The sequence below is a fragment of the Brachyistius frenatus genome, unplaced genomic scaffold (genome assembly GCF_029030835.1).
Source record: "Brachyistius frenatus isolate BFR_SWC_R1_liver_20210118 unplaced genomic scaffold, ASM2903083v1 Contig_1, whole genome shotgun sequence".
Classification (NCBI taxonomy): Eukaryota; Metazoa; Chordata; class Actinopteri; family Embiotocidae; genus Brachyistius; species Brachyistius frenatus.
Genome location: NW_027210600.1, coordinates 4,328,908 through 4,344,776, shown reverse-complemented (window position 1 = coordinate 4,344,776; position 15,869 = coordinate 4,328,908). Strand labels below are relative to the sequence as shown.

At 41.1% G+C, this 15,869-nt stretch overlaps 1 protein-coding gene across 3 annotated transcripts in view; it reads right to left on the bottom strand.

The window, feature by feature from the left end:
- The window catches only part of veph1 (ventricular zone expressed PH domain-containing 1), an 82,290-nt gene that overhangs the window by 38,738 nt on the left and 27,683 nt on the right, over positions 1-15,869 (bottom strand). For 2 of the 3 annotated variants that reach the window (XM_069703928.1, XM_069704014.1), the window contains exons 5-6: positions 6,696-6,859; positions 5,258-5,467 (exon numbers count right to left, since the gene is read on the bottom strand). In XM_069703928.1, coding sequence (XP_069560029.1) covers positions 5,258-5,467; positions 6,696-6,859 — 374 coding nt within the window. Of the gene's footprint in view, positions 1-4,746; positions 4,832-5,257; positions 5,468-6,695; positions 6,860-15,869 lie in introns of those variants that run through there. The other variant, XM_069704104.1, reaches the window with a different exon arrangement.

The following is a 15,869-nucleotide window of genomic DNA, read 5'->3' as shown; positions in this document are numbered from 1 at the left end:
GAGAGAAGAATGCGATGCACAGTTCCAACATGTTTTACAAGCACTCTCTGTAGGAGCCTAAATATATATGAGCACCCAAAAACTATCAGAAAAGGTAGAACTTGACTTTACACTGGAACAACATGCCAAGCAGGTATTTAGGAGTTCCTAAGACCCAAAACCAAAAACTAACCAGGAGCACGCCTGGAAGTCAGGCTGCGGACTTTGAGGATGTGAGCTACTCCTTCACCACAGTTCAACCTTTTATCGTAAAGGTGATTTTACTTTTTAACCTTCCTGCTGTACTCGGGTCTTTCGTTGCATCAAAATGGCTGTGAAAACGGGTCACGAAAGAGATTTTCAGTTTGGAAGTGACACATTTACAGTAATACTATTAAAGTCCTGTCAGGTCATGCGAAGCTCTTTTTAAGCATCAAAGGATACAAACTAAGTTTAATTATTTGGAAAAAGCACTTGGCCTTGATTTCATGTTTTAAACACATTACCGGCTTAACTAAATTCTTTCATAAAGACTTGCCAAAATTAACAATAACAGGAAGATATTAAAAAAGGAGCTGTTGATGTTTTTAATTTAATGCTGACCAAAAATTACGGCAGGGGAGCAGATATTCCTCCAAAGTGCTGATCTGCCTCCAGATCTGTATCTCTCTTCTGCAGAAGTCAGTTATTTTTACTGTGCGTGTGCATACATACACAAACAAACACACATGAAGACATCCTGTGAGAAAGACACAACATGGTCCATTCATTTCCATCCCTCCATATTATCATAATAACAATAATGGGAGCCAATCTCCTCTGGATGGAAAACTTAAGATATTAAAAAAACAAAGAAGGAAAACTGCATCGGTTCAGCGACGAGCCAAATCCTTTCTCTTCTCACTCAACCGTTTGTTTTTGTTCTCCTTTTCCGTTTGGTTGCTCAGTTTCAACTGGTTGTCCATCAGGATTCTCATCTCTGCTCAGTCATCAGCTCTGCTGTTTGTATGTGTGTGAGTGTCTGTGCTTTCTGTCACACAAGCTCTAATAATTTGTGACAGTAATAAATACTGAGATTATGATTATGAAGCAACTTTGAATATATTTCAGAATTGATGCCCTCAGTACAAATAGATTACAATTCATTTATGAAAACCAGATATTTGTGTATTTGTTAATAAATTGAACAAATCATATTTATGGGCAAATAGAAACAAATCACCAAAAACACATCTAATTACACAATCATTGAGACATCATCAATGTATCATTACCACTGCCAGTCTCGTCTAACCTTTACATACATATCCGATCAGTAGCTCCATTGTGCTATGATATTTTTATTAATTAGAGCTATTATTCACTTCTGTGTTAGAAAATCCATGTCTTTCCCAGAGGGATGACCATAAAATAATTTTGTGCGACAAATATACTTTTTCAATATCTATGTTTCTTTTACAACATGTTTATCATTCATATCCATATTGTGACTCAAGGTTAGCAACGGTTCAATTGTTTATTTCTCAATAAAAACACAAGACTTTAAAACACAAACCCATTGAAGATCTCGACACACAACAGCCTGAAAAATGATCACAGAGTTGAATCAACATCTCTCTGAAATAATACAAATTGTATCATAGTGTCAAAGGGCGTATTGAGCACAGGACAGTTGGACTGAACAGCAGTCTGCAGTGTAGCGGGTTTCTTTCATTGGTGATATATTCTGATCTAACAAGCAATAAGTCCAGAAACACAATATAGACTAACTCCCTTCAGGAGCTAAAGGAAGCCAGAGAAAGAGTTGTGCAATCAAGTACAAGTGTGTGTGTGTGTGTGGGGGGGGGGGGCACAAACACAGACACACAGGAGGCACTCTCCACTGCCATCAGCAGGAGGCCTCTGCAGGGGCATTTCCCAGAAAGCGTGGGTTATTTTTCAAATGGTTCCATTGTGAAGAAAGACAGGACACCGAGGTTCGACAAACTGTGTGTGTACTTCTGTGTGTGCGTTGGCGCTAGGTTGTCAGGTTTTTTGACAATAAGATTGAGGAGGAAGGGAGCTTTCTCAGAAAGTCTTGCCCTGGAGTAACAGAAAACTTTATTATGGTTTCCAGCTCCAAGATTTGTATATCTGTCTGTCTACTGTGTGTGTGTGTGTGTGTGTGTGCGCTGAGGGGAAACATTTCAGAGATGATCATGATGTATTTTCCCATTCTGCTAATTTCCCCAAATTGTTGTTAAACTGCTTTAAATGGACCTTGAGGAAGAGAGAAAGTGAGAGCTCTCATCTGTCTTGCTGCCACTTTCCTCCCTCTGCACACATACATTATAGGCAGGGACACTTTGTATGACTCATTACATCTGAACAACACAAACTGATAAAGTTTGCCTTGACTTCAAGTCCTTTACAAGTATGCTTCTGTTACACAGGTCATTGGCCAACAAGGAGATCTACTCTGAACCACTTTCAGATGGGAAAGAAAGATAATATAAACAGAAGAATTAGGAGAGTTCATTTAAAACCCTCAGATGAATAAGGCAGAGAGTAAACAGCCACGCTGGTGGCTCTGTGAGGCTGTTATGTGCTCGCAGTGGCAGTCTGAAAACGCTGATGTTAAGCAGGAATACGATATTTCTGCCCTAGTTTAATAACATTTGCTTATTAGCACCGAGCCCACATTACAGTGCAGCTGAGGCTTACCAGATAATGTATCAGTGTGGATGTCAGAAAAAAACAAAAAATTTAAATTGGCTTTCATTCAGCAGTCGAAAAAAACATGTGGCTACAAACCAAAGAACCCAAACTTCCTGACAGTTCGACTCTTCATCAGCTGATATAATTACTACAACTCCCACACTTTAACAGCAATTCATCAATACAACAATTTATCATCAACATAATAGTTTATGATGAGTCAATTTCTACTCTCTGTATTTCAATATATTGATACAGAATTGATTAAAATAAGTAAATATCCAAAAATCTAATTCTGGCTTCAACAATTGGTTTTGCAGGTGTTTGGTTGTGAGTAAAGGTATTTAACACATTCAAACTTTAAACCTGCTGACTGAACTAGAGGAAAAGTTAAATGATATTAAAGTTTTTACAATTTTATAAGATGAAGGCCTTTACACAATATTTGACAAGACATTTAATGTGAACCTCAGTGACAGGAAAAGTCTCGTTACAACCAGATTTGATTGGAACACATCATCTGTTTACCATGAAATTCTGAGCCTAGTTTCATGGAAATCCATCCAATAGCTGTTGAGATATTTGAGACTGGACCGAAGTGGAGGAGTGACTGACTGACACGATAACAGCATGGCTCCGACAAGGGGGTCTATCTGAGACCTAATGACAGTTCTTCCACTGTGTCTGGAAACACCTCCACCAAACATCACCCCCTCCCTCCCTCTCCGGCCCATCAGTCAGCAACCATGCCCCTTTGCAGTTTGCTAATTAACCTGCAATCACCAGCTCAAGTGTTGTTGTTTATTTAGCAGAGGTCTTCAATCAGCGTCACGTAATGGCTGAAACTCCACTTTTTACTTCAAGAGAAATGCTATTAGCGGCAAATGAGCAGCGAAGTCTGAGAGGGCAGCCAAGTGTTTAACCGATGGGTTGGCTAAAATGAGGCACATGGGACAAATGTATTCTCCTTCAAAACTAATTTTCGTATCCTAAATCTCCTAAAAATGGAGACATGACAGGAGTTGTCACACAGTATTATAGATATTGTAAACCACAAATGCATTTTCATCAAATTGGTGGAAATAAAAATGATTAAAGACATGAATAAAATACATTATGTGAAAAGAAGAAAGAACTGGTTGTAGGCCTCTGCCAGCCAGTGAAGTACCATTAAGTGTCCCAGTAAACCATGACAGTGAACCAACATGCACAAAAGCAGGACCTTTCTTCAGTGGAATGCAGCCCTCATTAATACATCTGTGCTTTCCCTACTGTGCTGTGAAATGTCTGCTGTGAAAAGTAAAGATGACCTTCTGTTTTATCCTAATAGACAATTGTGTGCAACTTTGTCATAATTAGCGCATGAATTCTTGGGTTGTGGTCAAAAATGTGTTTTGTCACAGTGACCTTTGACCCTCTGAATCGATTTTCTTCACGATTCCATCTCAGAGAACGTTTGTGCCACATTTGAAGAAATGCCCTGAAGGTGTTCCTGAGATATCACATTCACAAACATGAGACAACCTGAAATCTGGCCACAGCTGTCGGTGGCACAGAGGCATAAAACTAAGAAAACAGTCCCTTTCCTGAGGTTAATGTTCCCTTAAATTATGGTCCACCAGGACGTCAGTCTCTGACCCCTCAGAGGGGTCGTCTTGTGTTAGTTTAGGACAGGCGCTTCCACTGAACACTGATGTAGGTGTTAGACAGCGATCAAAACCTCCGGATCTGCCAGTCCGGTGTGAGAGTATGTGTTTTTTTTTTGACTTGGCAGAACAACAGAGAACAAGTCATATGAGTGTGCAGCTCATTCTTCCCTACTCATTGACATAATCCCTCTTGCCTGTGTGTGTGTGTGTGTGTGTGTGTGTGTGTGTGTGTGTGTGTGTGTGTGTGTGTGTGTGTGTGTGTGTGTGTGTGTGTGTGTGTGTGTGTGTGTGTGTGTGTGTGTGTGTGTGTGTGTGTGTGTGTGTGTGTGTGTGTGTGTGTGTGTATGTGGATAGACACCCACTGGCCTGTCTTTGCTACAAATCAACATGACAGCCATTTGCAGGAAAACATTACCAGCATGCAGCAACACTGGTCAGCTTTTGTGACTGCTCACACACTCAAGAGTTGTACTTCCTTCAGTTGTTCCTCTTGTCTCTTCACATTCCTGGTGGAGTTGATTAAATTAATTTGCTTGAATAAATTGTAAAATTCAGCATTTAAGTTGTGAATTTTTTTCAAAGTGCTTACCAAATCATTCACACAAACACACACGCAGACACGCTGATAAAGATAAGCTACCATGCAAGATGGCTATGGAGGGTTCACTTACTTTTTGAGTGTCCTGCCCAGGGACACTTAACAAACACAAGACACATCCTGCCTCCGGAGACGTAGTCCCGATAATAATAGGCCCACGCTGCTCAGATTCACTCCCATTCGTCTACAGACTTTGTAACCATTTTTGCCACCTATTAAATTGGCTAACCATTCAGTCTGTGTACATCTAACGTGCTACTAGATGGCATGCTTTCCCTTTTTGTTGCAAATAAATGTAAATTCATTATTTTGAGAGTGTGTGTGTTTTATTCACCTCACTGATGATGCCCACAGCCCTGTGGATTTTGGCCACGTGACCCAGGAAAGCAGGAGACTGCTGTCCCATAATCCTCAGCGCTGGCAGAAAGCTGACCAATGAGGAAGGGCTGGCCTGTGACACGTCCACAAGTGCACCCAATAGAGCCTCAGTCAGAGATTGGTCACTCAGGTAACTGACCAGTGTAGGCACCTGAGGGCTCAACATCTGCATGGATGAGAGGAAACAAAGAAAGAAAGAAAGAAAGAGAGAAAGAGGAATAATGAATAGTGAATTTCATAATTTTTTTAATGCGACTAATTCTGTCACGTGGCACCTCACTAACGAGAAAAAAAGGATGGATGTGAGAGGAGTGACCTTGGAGCGGAATGAAGAGACTGAGGCCTAATAATAAACAAAAGCTCTCGGGCTGTCTGGACAAACTGAGTGAATGAACAATTCCCCCTCATTATCTGCACTGGTCACACTGGACTGCACGAGACTGGACGGGATTGGACTAATAATGTTCACCAGTGCCAGCCATCATGCTGTGACTTAATGAGTCACTTGTTCCGAATGATTATGTTAATATCAAACAGTATTTGTTCCTCAGGAAGATGATGTTGGATGACAAAAAATTCCCAAAATCAATGACATTTTTAATCTTTTAAAACTTCCAAAACTTCCTTCCAGTAAGTGAATGTTATGATGCAGAATATCTGGAAACTGCTGCTACAATCACAGCAGAAATATTTCCTTGCATCTGTGCGTGGGGGGTGGGGGGCAGGGGGTGGGGGGGGGGTGGAGATCAGAATAACTCCAGATGGCTGTTTTCTTTCTCCTCTGAGTGAGATTCCGTGTTTTACCACCATGTGCTCTGTTTGCTGGTATGTGGTACTGCCCCATCATATTGAACATGAGCAACTCTGCTCCAAAATATGCAGGATTAAGCGAATTCCTGCTGAAAGACGTGTGCTCGCACATCCACTGCTCCAATTCCTCAGTTCTATCTGTGGTGCACATTTCAAGATGTGCTCATTACAGGACATGGCAGAGTTGAACAGTAAACGGTCTGATCCAAGTTAAATCACAGTTCTGATTTAGTTGGATGTTTTCAGATGTTCCCACAGTTCCAATTGGGCCGTACATACTCCTTTATTAAATCATCAAATGATAGGATGTAACACACCTGTGCAATATAGGCTGTTTGTTCTAGGTGTCACAAGGCTATGGCTTCTTGAAATGGTTACTGGAAAGACTAATGCCAACAAATAAGTATAACATTATAATTTATAATTAGACTGCAGAAAAAGTGAGTGATATTAAGTTGGATAAAATAACACTTTGGCCTGTGCACTTTCAAAATACTGAATATGAAAGTGAATAGTTTGATTTACCCACAGTGCATTGTGCTTTATCTCTAACGCAAATCTAAACAAAACCCTCAACAACTCACCAGAGGATGTTGCTCTGCAACCATTTGAATGAGTCTGATCAGATGTTGCTGCTCTGGGGAGTCCAGCTGTGACATCATTGCAGTAAGGTTGCCTAGGTGATGGTGGATGGTATCTGGCTGTCTGGGGTAGACAGAGGGCAGCACCCGTAACAACATGTGGTTACCTGTCAGAGAGAGACAAACACAGATGTTTCCAAACATAATGTACAAAGTGTAAATATATGCAGAGTATAAGAGCTTATCATAAAGCAAGATATGCTTTTATTCAGGAAATATACTATTGTATTTATTTATGTTTTATTCATTTCTGTTTACTGTAATACACAGATTTTTATCAACCAACTTCTTTCAAGTTCATAGATTTTCTCAACTTGTTGTTTCACTAAATGGTCTGTATATACCTTTTTATATGTAGAATGTACAGCCAATATTCCTTCAGTGACGCTGAAGCATCAAACAAAGAGAATCATTCCTGGTGATGACTGCACATCGAGGCATTTGCAAATCAGAAGCAGCCCAACAAAACTCACAGCATTACTCAACACCCTTTGACTGACTTACGAAACATCTTTAAATAATTCACATCACTGAACAAAGACTGTTGTTTTCAAATGGTCGGTTTACTATTGGTGACATTTCAGGATTTCATACAATGACTTCTGTGTCCAACAATGAGTCAACAGCTAGACCACAACAGATATCGTACATTTCTGTGACAAATTATGAGCTGTATTGAATAAAGGCTGATGTCAGAAAGGCTGTAGGACTTAAAGCATTGGGCATATCACATGTGGTGTTGTTGTTTGTGGATTTATTCAAATAATATTTAATTGAATTTAAAGTATCTTCAGGACAGAGGGAACAAACAGTAAACAATTAAAGGAGTTCTGGCAATAGAAGAAAGATGGAGGTGTTGATGGCTGAATGTTGGACAGTTAAAGGAGCAGTTCAACATCTGGGCGAAAAGGCTAATTCAGTCTTATGCGAACACTTAGCCAGTTAGCTTAGCTTAGCATTTACAGTGGAAACAGATATCCTGGCACTGTTCTTTGTAACAAAATCCTAAGGTTTATCTTTAACTTTACCAGACAAAGGTGAGCTTATCCTCCTCTTTCTTTGTGCTACTCAAAGCATAAACGTATCCTGTTATGGAGATAGATTTACTGCAGACGATACAGTAGTTTCAGTCTTCTTATTCAGCAACATGGCAAATATGCATCTTTCCCAATGTGTCCAATTATTTATTTTAATCAGATTTATTGAATGCTAAAACAAGAACAGTCCTGGATTCAGCAGGAAACAGAAGCTGATTATGAAAAGATGATACCCAAGAGGTTAATTAGGGGTTTGCGTTCTATCCAAACTGTATAAACTAGTACATTGTGCTGTATTTCTAACATAAACAACGACACAAAAACATCACCCACAATTGAAGGTTGCTAGTCTGATCAGGTAGACTCGTTCTCTGGAAATCAAAATGAAGTACCCCTGCTGAAATACAAACCCGATGTCCCGCTGCAGTTTTCAAATGCCATTCAACATTTAGTCCACTACTTTCTATTTCAAACACATTTTTAACACAAACATTATTTTATTACAATTCTGTCATTCTGATATAAGCAAAATTGCCTTTGTTTTGACCGTATATGATTTGAAAAATACAAAAGAGCTGAAAATGGTTTATTTGAAAGTCATATGATGCACTTTTATCATTTTTGATAAAATCTCACACAAGGGTCCTAAATAAAAGGGTTTGACACGTGTTTCACAGCTACAGATCACTGTAACCAGAGGTTGTGCATCCAAAGATGTACTGCAGGCTTAATGTTGTAACATGAGATCTGCGCAGAGGACTGACTATTGTGTTCTGTTGTGCAAAGGCACAGGAGGGAAGATAATACTTAGAGGATGGTCACTGGCTTTTATGGTCCCCTTCTCTTGAATTAACTACAGCTTAAATTGTGCAACAACACACACCACACACACCACACACACACACACACACACACACACACACACACACACACACACACACACACACACACACACACACACACACACACTACACTTTCAACACGGATCCCCATAAAAAGAGACCGATACAGTTCATGTACAGAAAGAGAGAGCTGGTAATTACCATAAAGTCAAGGTTGTAGCATTTACAGGTCTGTCCGGAAGAATGTTAAAAGGCAGGAGGAGACGCCAGTCTGCACAGAAACACACTGAGGAGGATTTATGGAGATTACCTGTTTGAGCCCACTGAAGCACACACACATCTACCGAGTACACAGCGACAGTGTGAGACAACCTGGCTGGATTGAATAAACTCTAAAGAAGATATGTTGCATATTCTGCACTTATGGAGACTCACATCATGGAGTCTTATTTGACTCCCACTGAGGGTGTGCTTGCCATATGTGTGTGTACAGTGTCTGACCTTCATACCTTCATTCCAACAAACACCCAACCCCTCATCATGACTCAAGTCTCAGTAAAACATCCTGCAGTGACCTTTAGCACACAAAGGCAACATTTTGTGAAGGTTCCAGATACATTTTTCTAAGAAGAAGAAAGAGAATCTGCTCACTGATCTGTCCGTCTATTGTTGACTTTATGTAAAGAGGAACAAGAGGACACGATGTTTTTAGTTTTTTTAGTTTGCAGTTTTTTCAAATGTTATGTTAACAGTCCCAGAAAAAAATTACAGATTCTGCAGACACTTAACTTCAAATAAAAAGTACTTTAATACAGCTATTGGCTATCTTGCAGGAATAGTCTTTCTTTATCCCTACTATATTAAAATGCCTGAGCTAAATACTTCAATAAAGCCCCTAAGAGGACGTTAAAACAGTCTGAGTCACGCAAAAAAATGTATTTTCAGTGTGCTTGCTGTAGAGATGGGGGAAAAAAAGACATTATTACCCACAGAAATGACAAAACCATGAACTGGAAGTATCACTAACAGCGTAGGCGATAGTGCATCAAAATCAGCGGAACCTTCTGAGATGTGAATTAAAAATGCACATGGATATTTCATTTTACCCAAATTTGGATTTAACATGGATTTTCTTTCCCCAAAACTCTTTAAAACCAAACCCCAAAGAGATCAAGTGGGGCCTGTAAATCTGTAATGTTAAAATAAAGTCATTTGACTTATCGATGAATTGACTATTGTTGCAGCTCCATTTTGGACAAAGACAGGAACATTTTATTCTGTCCATAACGTGCCAACAGAAACACCTAAGTGCTGAACTCTTATGCAAGACAGGTTACTGTGCAGGATAAAACTGCAAAGGTCAGCACACATGATATCCACAGGAAGAGCTTTATGACTTAAATGTGTTTCATGGAGCATCCAACACTAATTCCTTGTATGCATGTCCTGTGAGTCGTATATCACGCAGCTCAAATAACCTCAGGTGGGTGAAGGCAGCGAGAAACTGTCAAATCAAAATGTGGGAGACCGGGGACTAACCTCTCCCTGAAAGCCCATATATCTGACATTCCACACGTTTTTGTTGCATGAGCAAATCCCCTCCCGCAACGCAGCAAAAAACAATTCAAAATGTTCAGGCCTATGTGAAACGTGACTACCCGGATATCTGGAAGGGGTCCAGTTACCTGAGCCCACAGAGAGACTTGTAAGGATGTTCATCATACATCACTCAAAATGTTTTATGCGGACAAATATACACTGCTCAAAAAAAATAAAGGGAACACTTAAACAACACAATGTAACTCCAAGTCAATCCCACTTCTGGGAAATCAACCTGTCCAGTTAGGAAGCAACACTGAATGTGAATCAATTTCATCTGCTGTTGTGGAAATGGAACAGACAACAGGTGGAAATGAGGCAATTATCAAGACAACCCCAATAACGGAACGGTTCTGCAGGTGGTGACCACAGACCATTTCTCTGTCCTCGTCCTTTCTGGATGATTGTTGGTCCCTTTTGCATTTTGCCAGTGCCCTCACCACGAGAGGTAGCATGAGGTGTCTACAACCCACAGAAGTTGCTCAGGTCGTGCAGCTCATCCAGGATGGCACATCAATGCACGCTGTGGGAAGAAGGTTTGCTGTGTCTGTCAGCACAGTGTCAAGAGCACGGAGGAGATACCAGGAGACGTGGAGGGGGCCGTAGGAGGACAACAACCCAGCAGCAGGACCGCTATCTGCTCCTTTGTGCAAGGAGGAACAGGAGGAGCACTGCCAGAGCCCTACAAAATGACCTCCAGCAGGCCACTAATGTGCATGTTTCTGCTCAAACTGTCAGAAACAGACTCCATGAGGGTGGTATGAGGGCCCCGACGTCCACAAGTGGGGCCTGTCCTTACAGCCCAACACTGTGCAGGGCGATTGGCATTTGCCAGAGAACATCAAGATTGGCAGCTTCGTCATTGGCGCCCTGTGCTCTTCACGGATGAGAGCAGTTTCACACTGAACACATGTGACAGATGTGACAGAGTCTGGAGACGCCGTGGAGAACGTTCTGCTGCCTGCAACATCCTCCAGCGTGACCGGTTTGGCGGCGGGTCAGCGACGGTCTGGGGAGGCATTTCTTTGGAGGGCTGCACAGCCCTCCATGTGCCAGAGGTAGACTGCCATTAGGTACCGGGATGAGATCCTCAGACCCATTGTAAGACCATATGCCGGTGCAGTGGGCCCTGGGTTCCTTCTGATGCATGACAATGCTGGGCCTCATGTGGCTGGAGTGTGTCAGCAGTTCCTGCATGATGAAGGCATCGATGCTATGGACCAGCCCGCCCATTCCCCAGACCTGAATCCAATCGAGCACATCTGGGACATCGTGTCTCGTTCTGTCCACTGACACCACGTCGCACCACAGACTGTCCAGGAGTCGACTGATGCTTTGATCCGGGTCTGGGAGGAGATCCCTCAGGAGAACATCCGTCGTCTCATCAGGATCATGCCCAGGCGTTGTAGGGAGTGATACAGGCACGTGGAGGCCACACACACTACTGAGCCTCATTTTGACTTGTCTTGAGGAATTTCCACAGAAGTTGGATCAGCCTGTGATCTGATTTTTCTACTTTTATTTTGAGTGTGATTCTGAATACAGACCTCCATGGGATAATGATTTTGATTTCCATTGATCATTCTTATGTTATTTTGTTCTCAACACATTCCACTATGTAATGAATAAAGATTTTCAACTGGAATATTTCATTCATTGAGATCTAGGATGTGTTGTTTAAGTGTTCCCTTTATTTTTTTGAGCAGTATATTATATCTAAACCATAAAGTGTTCACTGTAACAACAGGCCAGATGTGCAGCACCAGTCCAGAGACAGTGTCTCCAGCAAAGTTAAGACCCAAAGATCAGTCTACCCTTTCACCTAGATAACATCACCACTCCACTCTACGTGTGTGTGTGTGTGTGTGTGTGTGTGTGTGTGTGTGTGTGTGTGTGTGTGTGTGTGTGTGTGTGTGTGTGTGTGTGTGTGTGTGTGTGTGTGTGTGTGTGTGTGTGTGTGTGTGTGTCAGACGTATATCATCTTTATCATCTACGATCACTACTGAATACAGGACTAATCAGTGAAGCTGTCAGACTATGATAACGCCCAAACAGACACATGATTCAGCACTTCTTTCCGCTGAGTCAGCACTTAATTACATGCATGTGGAGATTTACCCCCCACTTCTGCGTGCTTGATATCAGATAGTTCCTCGGTGCAAATAAACTATAGTTTGTCATTGCATTAACAAATAAGGAAAAAAAATCAAACATGTTCTGAACTGACGTCACTGTGACTAATAAGTCACATGTATCCAAGGAAGAGTGCACAAGCCACAAGAAAGAAATATAGACGTGCTTATTGTATGTTCACACACACCAACGTGATTTCTTTACTGGTCTGTCAGATGCATGATGTGTTTCCAGCTGGCTTAATCCACACCTCAGATGGCAGCCAAAAGGCAAAACGTGGAAATATTTACACCACACACATGCACACATATACTACACTGTATGTATGCACATTCCAGGTCTGTCAGATGTATTTAAAGTCAGACGATGGCAGAGATTATACAAATTTGTCCTTGGGAGACACACGATTGCCTGATTGAGTTTTTGGCAAAAATTCCCTGAATAGCAGCTCAGTCACTGCTTGATCTACAGACTTCAATGTGGTATCAATTGAAAGATTAAAATCTACACTTTCATCACAGTTTGTCTGCTTGTTTCTGTGTTTTGAGTTATGAGACACATGCCTGTCCTCTCTCGCTCTCTGTTCCACGATTTTACAACTTTTAACAGATTGTGGACAAAGCAGAAAGTGCAAAGATGCACTTAAATAGTGTGATGGTGGCAGTGTGTTTACTGTGGACAGCAGTGACACATGAGTAAACATAAACATGCTGGCCATTGTGAAAGAACAGTAATATAATAAATGTTGAAGAGCAGTGTTTCACCGCCCTCTTGTTAAAGAGATTTGTAACACCTGTAGCCACAGCCACCACACTGATTTATTACCATCAATTTTCAAGGCCCCAGGTGTTTTTAGTACAAAACCTTTCACTGCTTAAACCTACTGTACAATTATGACCACACACAACTAGGTCCATGTACCCTTATAAACACACTGATCCTTGTGCAAAAGACTTTGTGCAAATATTTTTTTCAATTGGGAACAAACATTTAAAACACCTTTGCTGCTGAAACAAAAAGTTGTTTGTACAGTATCCAGTGTTGCCCACAGGTTGAGAGTGTACTTGTGGTGGTGGGTGGTGTGGAGTTTACTGAGTGCATGCAGAGACTCATGCAGGTTAAGATAGGGAGAGTGCCATTTTCTGTACAACTCACAGATGTCCCGTAAACGCCTCATATGTAGGCTAACAGTAGACAGTGGCTGTGCACTGAGAAGCCTGAAGTCCCCAATATGAATCCCTCACAAATCATTGCAGCTGCTGAAAGACACGTATAACTCATCACTTTGCACATGTTATGAACAACCAGACAGCAGTAGCCTAGAAACAACAAAAAAAATACCCAGCTGACAGGACTTAAACTTAAAAAACTTTAGTGAACTCAGTGAAACTAATTAACTTATTAAATATATTTTTTTCTCAAGTGATAATAGAGAGCAAACTGGAGTGTTTTTTGCTACTTTTCCCCACACACCTCCCTCCGTCTCTCAGTGCAGCTGTCTGAATGAAAAGGCTGTTCCACCCAGATAACAAGCGAACAAGGGTATGTTTCAGAATTTGAGAGACACAATGAAAGAGAGAGACGGGCAGACAGAAAGATGGAGGGAGGGGAGCAGGATGAGAGTGGGCATATCCTAAAATCCCATGAGGAAGTCATTATTTCCATTCCATTGAAAATACAGAAACAAGTCCTCACGCATACACACAACAATATAGTTAGTTCCCATCATGGATTCACATACAGTGTACACACAAAATACGGGCACAGTGAAACAGAAAGGCTGGCAAATAAATAAATATGAAGCAGCAGAACAATAAAGCTATTTAGAGACCCATTATGTCTAGGTCTTATTCAAACTTCCCTAACGCACACAAACACACACCATCGCTGCATGGGGCAAAACTCATGAGAGGTTGTGTTCTCTGCTGCCTCCCCCCTTCCATTACCTCCTTCCCTCTCTTTCTCTCTGTGAGTCACAGGAGCTGCAGTTATATCTGATTACGACATACAGGCTACCTCCAACGACGCATTACTCATCGCCTCACTCGCAGGCTGGGGTGCTGCTTTTACATTTCTATCCTTATGAAAGCCAAATGTTTTCACAAGGATGGAGATTTGGAGAAATTTTCAAACAGTTCATTTCTTTACTGGAAATTCCCTATGAGTGTGATTGTGTAATTCTGTGTAATAAGTAGGTTTTCGGGTTACAAGTTTAAACTTATAATTAGGACTAGATTTATATATGAGTAAAGATCAAAGAGAATTCAAAGAGAGAGCTTGGGTTTAGAGTTAAAGCCAGTCTAGTTTTTGGTTGAGGAATTATTCCAGTTCATCAAATGTCATTTTGGCAGTGTTGAAAATAGTATGTTTTGGTAATAATGTACTCATCAAAGTTAATGTTGAGATCTCGGACCTAGGTCACAAAGTTTCTCGAGCAAAGTGCAGATACATTTATAAAACCTGCAGCCATGCCAATGCCTGGTCACAGCCATGATGATGTTTTTTATGTTCAATGAAATATGTCAAAACCAGAGTTGCCACCTCACATGATTGGCCATTAAATCTGATTCTGATAAAGGACTCGGAGCAATGACAGCAGACAATTCATTCACTCGACAGCAAGGAAGATCTATACAATAGGGATGGGACATGGATTTTGTAATATCCGAATAGTCATTAGAATATTTAAAAACTCTGACTCGATCTGATTGGAAACCCCGTGATACTACGTCCTGCCCACCGATAGCCGTAACCTGACTGCACCATAGGCCTGTCAATTAACCACACGCCCCCAAAAACACAGCTTTTTGAGGCTTTTCTAATTAAATGACGTGATTATTTTCAGATGGACTGCCAGAAAAAGAAAAACTTTATTCTGAACGTTTATTCTGCGCTGAGCGCTGGTTGTTCGGCGTTTTTTCCAGTTGAAAAATGCTAACACTGCACTTCGCCCTTCAGAGTGGCTGAGTGAACGCTAATACGAAGAGCATAATCACAGCGAAGAAAACTGAAGCTTTGAGCAATAGTCTGGCGCAGCCAGGCTAGTAAATTAGAAAATGTTGTAAAGGACTCTGAGAATACAGGAGGGACAAGAACAAGTAACATGATCACCTGGATTGGAAAACTATATTTGCTTCATCTGATTTGGGTCAGAAAAAGTAGGCAATAAACTCATTACATAAAATAAACCTAATCTAAACTTTTTGGGTTTGTAACATTTAAACTTGCAGACACAGTAGTCCTCATGGTGGTCTGGATATGTTGGCAAATGTATGACTGCTCGGTCAGACTTTACTGTGGCGATGACACACTGATCTGACAAGCTGCTGTAGTGAATTATTTGAAGTGGTAGAAACGATGGACAAATAAATAATGCCCAAATTGAAACTCTGTTTAAGAGTAAGTGTGTGGGGCTAAGTGTAAAGGTCAGCACTAGAGTTTATGGATAGATAGAAATATAAATGGAAGGTCCTCATAAGTATTGTAGAGAAATACAAAGGCTGCCC